The sequence below is a fragment of the Muscardinus avellanarius genome, assembly GCF_963383645.1.
Source record: "Muscardinus avellanarius genome assembly, chromosome: 21".
In the NCBI taxonomy this organism is placed as follows: Eukaryota; Metazoa; Chordata; class Mammalia; order Rodentia; family Gliridae; genus Muscardinus; species Muscardinus avellanarius.
In genome coordinates, this window is record NC_137807.1 from 14,277,095 (window position 1) to 14,284,529 (window position 7,435).

The 7,435-nt window shown below is 46.3% G+C and overlaps 1 protein-coding gene across 1 annotated transcript; it reads left to right on the forward strand.

Moving 5' to 3' along the window:
- Window positions 1-2,528: 2,528 nt before the first annotated feature.
- On the forward strand, window positions 2,529-5,434 carry DYNLL1 (dynein light chain LC8-type 1). Its single transcript, XM_080717687.1, has 3 exons — window positions 2,529-2,612; window positions 2,815-2,952; window positions 5,145-5,434. Exons 2-3 carry the CDS (start codon window positions 2,821-2,823, stop codon window positions 5,280-5,282), a joined length of 270 nt encoding a protein of 89 aa, XP_080573813.1. The 5' UTR covers window positions 2,529-2,612; window positions 2,815-2,820; the 3' UTR covers window positions 5,283-5,434.
- The last annotated feature ends 2,001 nt before the right edge of the window (window positions 5,435-7,435 follow it).

Here is a 7,435-nt window from a genome sequence, read left to right on the forward strand (position 1 = left end):
CAGCTACTACTTAGCGAGGCCCTCTGCAAGTTAGTGAGACCCTGTTTCAAAATAAAGAATAAAAAATAGGGCAGGGGTTGTAGCTCAGAGGTCGAATTCTCCTGGGTTCTATCCCCAGACCCGCAAAAAAAAAAAAAAAAGATATTGCCTATGGAAACAGATTACTGATCTCTCTTCTCTTCCCTTCTCCCTTTCTTCCTCCTTTCTTCTTGGTACTGGGGATTGAACAAAGGGGCATTCTACCTCTGTGCTACACCTCCAACCATATATATATATATATATATATATATATATATATATATATATATATATATATATATATATATAATTTTTTTATTTATTTTTGCAGTACTGGGGATGGAACCCGGGGCATTCTACCCCTGAGCGACACCCCCAGCCCTATTTTTTATTCTTTTTTTTTTTTTTTTTGGTGGTACTGGGGTTCCTGGAAACCCTTCTACCTCCGGGCTACACTCCCAGACCTATTTTTATACTTTTTATTTGGAAACAGGGTCTCTTAAGCCAGAGAGGCTGGCTTTGAACCTGCGCGATCCTCCTGTCTCTGCCTCCCAAGCGCGGGGATTACAAGCGTGCGCCACCACGCCCGGCCTCCCTAGACCTATTTTATACTTTATTTGGAAAAAGGGTCTCAGTAAGTTGCTGAGAGCCTAAGTAACTGAGGCTGGCTTCGAACCTACGCGATCCTCCTGTCTCAGCCTCCCAAGTGCTTGGGATTACAAGTGTGTGCCACCACACCCGGCTATTCTTTATCTTGAAACAGGGTCTCACTAAGTTGCAAAGGGCCTCACTAAGTAGCTGAGGCTGTTCTCGAAATGAGATCCTCCTGTCTCAGCCTCCGAAATCCTGGCATTTCAAGCGTGAGCCACCATGCCCGGCTTTATTTTTAGGGGTGTAGCTCAGAGGTAGACTGTCCCTGGTTTCAAGTCCCCAGCAGCACCAGTAATACCACCAAAAAAAAAAAAAAAAAAAAAAAAATTATAGCCTGGTGTGACGTATGTTAGTACTTGAGAAGCTGAGACAGGAGATCACAGGTTCTACACCAGCCTCAGCAAATTAGGGAGATTCACCAGCCTCAGCAAATTAGGGAGATTTGTAGCAACCTAGAGACTTTATTTACTTGTTTATTCCCTCAGAGCTATCTTAAATTTTATTTTGAAACAAGGTCTCACTAAGTTGCTGAGAGCCTCACCAAGTAGCTGAGGCTGGCCTCTAACCTGCGCAATCCTCTTGTCTTTTACCTCTCAAGTACTGGGATTACAAGCATTCGCCACCACGCCTGGTCATGTGACTCTATTTCAACACAAACAATAAAAAGGTCTTGGAGGTGTAGGTTGGAAAAACGCCCCTGGGTTCAATCCCCAATACTAAAAAAAAAAAAAAAAAAAAAAAGATTAAAAAATTTTTAAGAATAAAACAGCATAAATTTGTAATTCCAGAATTCAGGAGGCTGAGACTGGAGATCACGGTTTGTGGACAGCCTCAGCTACTTAGTGAGGACCTCTGCAACTTAGTGAAACCCTGTTTTGTTTTATTTTACTTTTTTGTGGTACTCAGGTTGGAACCCAGGGGCTGTTCTACCTCTGGGCTATCCTTCCAGACCTATTTTATACTTTATTTGGAAACAGGGTCTAAGTTGCTGAGAGCCTCACTAAGTAGCTGAGCTTGGCTTCGAATCTTGGGATCCTCCTGTCTCAGCCTCCCAAGCACTGTGATTACAAGAGTGCACCACCATGCCCGGCTTTGAGACACTGTTTTAAAATAAACAATGAAAAACAGGGCAGGGAATGTAGCTCGGAGGTCGAATTTTCCCCTGGGTTCCATCCCCAGACCGGCAAAAAAAAAAAAAAAAAAAAAAAGCAAGCAGAGGGCTGGGTTCAGATCTCCAGTCCAAAAGACAAAAAAAAAAAAAAAAAAAAAAAAAAGACAGCAGAACATTAAACCAAGTCCGAGGACCTCTCCTGTGCGGCTGCACTTGTGACTTCCCCAGTGAAGCCAGCTCTGTTTCAGAAATAACCTTTTTTTAGCACCGGGGAGGCCCCTTCGGTCAAAATCCGCAAAGACTTGGGGTGGGGGCGTGCGGTCCGTGGAGAGGTGGACGCCTAACTTTTTTTTTTTTTCCTAACTTCTTGAGATAGGCCTTGGGACAACCTCCGTGCATATACAATCACTTCTCTAGGTTCAGGTAGAAGTTCCCTAACCCTAAATCCTCCAGACAGTTGGGGGGAGTCCTCGCGACCCCGCCCCGGTTACACCTTCCCGGTGTGTGGGCCTTACCTCGCGTGGCGGCCCATTGCCCGGGCAACCGACGCCGTGAGCGGTGCATTGTGGTCTGCAACAAAATGCGGGAGAAAGATCCTGAGGGAACCATTCAGACCTCGGACCAATAGGAAAGCTCCTGGCGCCGCGGTAAGCCAATAGAGGCGCGCGGCGGGGGCGGGGCCGCGGAGCAGGGCGGGGCTTGGCCACTAGGCGGCGGCAGCTGGCGTGCGGCTGCTTAGATGCGCCACGGCTTCGGTAGCGACGGCAGCTGTCTGCGAGCTTGAGCCGCGCCAGCACCTCCCCCAGGAGACCGTTGCAGCCCCTGCCTCACGGTGAGGGGCTCGGGAGGCCCTGCTACCCGACTTCGCCCCCCTCCCCGGACTTTGTCCGCTCTGCGGTCCGTGCGACCCGTTCCCTCCCTAAGAAGCGGGGTGGGGGGCGGCGTCCGGCGTTGCGCGGGCCGGAGTGGGGAGCTGGTGTCTCGGAGGTGCCCCCACCCCAACGCCTCGCCCTTGTCCCTGCCTCGTCCCCTAGGTAAACATGTGCGACCGAAAGGCAGTGATTAAAAATGCGGATATGTCGGAGGAGATGCAACAGGACTCGGTGGAGTGCGCTACTCAGGCGTTGGAGAAATATAACATAGAAAAGGATATCGCGGCCCACATCAAGAAGGTAAGGACCCGGCGCGCGTCACAACCCGGCCCCTTCTCCCCATCCCGCTTCTGGGGGCACGCAAGCTTGTTCGGGGCTTAGAAATTTCTAGAAAGAACGCAAGTTGAATGTTGGGCTTTCTCGGTTAGACCAGACTTTTATTGCCTTAAGTTTTTTTTTTTTTTTTTTTTTTCCGTAATTACCCAGCACCTTGGGGGAAAGCGCCACCTAGCAACGGTTTCCAAGCTCAGGGAGCAGAGAGCTGTCCCCCTTCTGTAGGATTCCTGCGCTGAGGATCCATCTGGGTGTTCCGGAGGAGGGAGGGAGCTGCGTGGGTGTTTCCAGCCGGGCCAGAGGGTGATTTTGCCAGTCTTCCAGTGGGGAACCAGTCCGCAGTTAAGGGAAAGTGGGTGGTAGTAGTGCTGTAGGAGGTTGGGGTAGGGCGGGGGCTTGGTAGAAGGTAGTTGGTAGAAAGCTGACAGGAATGCCGGGATTCTCCAGCTCTGTGTGCAGGAAGGGAAGGAAGCTGTCAGCCAAAGCCGGGGGAGGGTTCCAGTGGAGAATGGGAGGATGAAAAGCCTTCAGATGGGGAACAGAAATCAATACCTTTTGTGACAAACGCAGCAGTGTGCGCATCTAGCTTGTAAAACACATATTCCCCTTAATGGACTTCTAAAAGGGGATTTCAGCCGGGCGCCTGTAATCACAATATCTGGAAGGCTGAAACGAGGATTGCAAGTTTGAGAGTGAAACTCGGCAACCTAGTGATGAGCCAGTTTCAAATTAAACCAAAAAGGTTGTGGCTTGGAGGTAGAATGCCTATGGGTTCAATTCCCAGTAACACGCACACACACATGCAAAAGAGGTTTTCACACTGCATGAAATATAAGAGTAGCCGATTTATTTACTTATTTTGGTGGTGCTGGGGATGGAGCCCAGGGGCCTTCTACCTCCGGGCTACACTCCCAGACCTATTTTATATTTTCATTTGGAAACAGGGTCTCTTAAGCCAGCAAGGCTCCTCCTGTTTCTGCCTCCCAAACGCGGGGATTACAAGCCTGCGCCACCACGTCCGGCCCCCAGACCTATTTTATATATATTTTGGAAATGGGGTCTCTTAAGCCAAGCCAGCTGAGGCTGGATTTGAACCTGTGCAGTCCTCCTGTCTCAGCCTCCCAAGTGTGGGGGATTACAAGTGTTCACCACCACGCCCGTTTGATTTATTTAATTTTTTATTGTGGTGGTGGGAATTTAACCCAGGGACATTCTACCATCAAGTCACATCTGCAGCCCTTTTATTTTTATTTTGAAACAAGATCTTGCTAGTTTGAGAGTCTCATTACTTGCAGAAGCTGTCCTCCAATCTTGGATCCTCCTGTCTCAGCCTCCCAAATACTGGGATTACAGGTGTGCACCTCCATGCCCAGTTAAAGTAGCCAAATTTGTATAGCTTGCTATAAAGAACTTTTAAGAATGTTATGGAGAGATTATCTTGGGTCCCTGCCTACCTATTCACCTAATGAAAACTAATAGAGGTTTTGTAGTCCTCTCATCTCCAACAGGGTTTTTCCTTGCTAACTTTGAGGACTAGGTAATACATTAGGACAGATGTGGAAAGGAGAATTATTTAAACTATAATTAAGTATAAAATCTGACAAGTTGTCTACAAATTCTGCTTCCACAATTCTTTTTATAGGAACAATGGTGTGTTTAAGTGTCTTGTCTCCTTAAATCCAAATTTTGATTTGCAGTTGTTTGGCTTAGATGTGAACTGAAGTTTTGTCCTTTGGAAGTCTTATAATAGTGCAGGAGTACTATTAAGGTCTTTACGATGTAGAACAGGCTAAATTTTTACCATTTTCTCGGGTTTTGAGAGTGTAGCAAATATGTGTTTACCCAGAATAATGAACTTTAACTGTTAATATCACCTGCTGTTAGTGAATAAGGAAAACATAGAAGGTAGGAAGGTAGGAAGTATGGTTACCATTATAACAGTGCCTGTCTCTGAGGCCTGACCTTTCTGTCTTGACCTCCTCAGCCCCCACTCCCATTCATACTGCAAGCATGTTTGCATTAATGCGCTGTGTGGGCGACTGGGAGCTGGAGTCCATTCTTTCAGAGAATTTACAGATGCCATTGTTCCTCCTCTCAGCTTATACAGGCTCTGGTTTAGCACTAAAATCCTAGTGTTTCGTTTTTTTCTTCTTTCCTAGGAGTTTGACAAGAAGTACAACCCTACCTGGCACTGCATTGTGGGGAGGAACTTCGGTAGTTACGTTACACATGAAACCAAACACTTCATCTACTTCTACCTGGGCCAGGTGGCCATTCTTCTGTTCAAATCTGGCTAAAAGCACAAACTGTGCCACACACCCAGTGATCCATCCAAAAATAAGGACTGCAGCCTAAATTCCAAATACCAGAGACTGAAATTTTCAGCCTTGCTGAGGGAACATCTCTGTCTGAACATTTATTGTGTTTCGTACAGGGCATTCTCTGTACTAGTTTGTTGTGGTTATAAAACAATTAGTAAACCAGCTTTACGTTTGTATTTATTTTCTATTCCATACTTCTGTGCCCCATGTTTTTTTTTCCCCCCTCTTAATCCATTCCTTTAAGAAATAAATCTGTTGGAGATGTATATGTGTATGAAGTATAATTTGTTCAAATAACAGGGTTGAAGGTGGCCGACCAATTGGGTTAGGTTAACTAAGGTGGTGGGAGTGAGTCAAAGTTTTCCTGGAAGTAGCAATTTTTCATTCTTGACTCAATTCTCACTTATCCTGCAAATGTTAGGCATATTAAATGCATGGCGGAGGCATTTTAGAAACTTAAACCTAATCTGGAAGAATAAAAAAGTATTGGATAGACAGGGGCTTCAGGGGCTTTTTAGGCCTCTAGAGGTGTTGGACATCTTGTAAGCAGACTTGAGATAGACAAGTTGCTGGGTTGGACACCACTCCCTCTTCCTGCCTTGTCCCAGAAGGCTACTCTTAAAGGTATTTGTGAGATCGGGCTTGGGGGTGGCGCACACTTGTAGTCCCAGCACTTGGGAGGCTGAGACAGGGGAATCACGCAGGTTCGAAGCCAGCCTCAGCTGAGTGAGGTTCTCAGCAACTTAGTGAGACCCCGTTTCCAAATAAAGTATAACATAGGTCTAGGAGTATAGCCCAGAGGTAGAAAAGCCCCTGGGTTCCACCCCTAGTACCACACACACACAAAGGCGGAGGGTGTAGCTCAGAGGTCAAATGTCCCTGGGTTCCTTCCTGACTCACAAAATAACAGGTAGAGTGGCATAGTTTGGAAGTAGAATGCCCTAGGTTCAATGCCCAGTATAAAAGTTTTTTTTTTTAATGGTTCTGAGGATTGAACCGAGGGCTCCCGTAAGTATATAAGTCACTTTCTTTACTACTGAGCTACATAGTGGCCTGGTAGAACACCTATGGGTTCAATCCCCAGTACCACAGATAAATGTGAATTGAAGCCTTTTTATTAAAGGACTCAAAGTTGTGGATAAATAGCCATCAAAGGGTTCCTGCTATCAATTTAAGGGAAGACTAGGCATAGAAGAAAGGCATGTATGGAAACAGCTTTTATAGGTAGAAAGTATTCTAGAGGTTGAAGCAACCCATACTCTTCTTGAGAAATTGCAAGGATCCTGTCTTATGGGTTCCCTATGGTATTTTCTTTATTTCTTTATTTTTTTTTTTTGGCAGTACTGGGGATGGAACCCAGGGGCATTCTACCTCCAAGCTATACCCCCAGCCCTATTTGTTATTCTTTGGTTTGAAACAGGGTGTCACTAAGTTGCAGAGGGCCTTACTAAGTAGCTGAGGCTGTCCATGAACCTGATCCTCCAGTCTCAGACTCCAGAATGCTGGGATTACAAGGGTGCACCACCACAACAGACTCCCCTGTGGTATTTTCAAAGGAGGGTAAAGCTTTTTGTTTTAAACCTGGGTCGATAAGATGCAATTCAGATTTCTGAGCAACCAGGATACTGCGACAGAGAGGGTGATGGATTTGAATTGATAGGTGATTACCCCACCTTAAGAAAAGCATTAGCTCAGTATCATCTTTGAAAGCCTAAAGATATAAGGCTGAGGCTGATCTCAAGCCTGAGTGCCGAGCCAGGTGTGGTGCCTCATGCCTGTAATCCCAGTACCCAGGAGGCTGAGACAGCAGGATCAGAGTTTCGAAGACGGCCTCAGCAAGCAGACGCTCATCGACCTAGTAAGACCGATTCAAAATAAAATCAAGTAGGGCTAGGTGTGTAGCCAAGGAAGAATGTCCATCCCCAGTAATACACATTCCTGTGATCCTCTTGTCTCAGCCTCCCAAGTACTGGGATTATTGGTATGTGCCAACACACTGCAAATTTATATTTCTCTTGAACTTGTGATTTTAGTGGTCCTAGTAAAATTGTACATCAGGACTGGGAGGGTTTCGGGGAAGGGGGTTCAAAAACCTATTATGGCAGTTACTAAGTGTTTTCCCCCCAAAC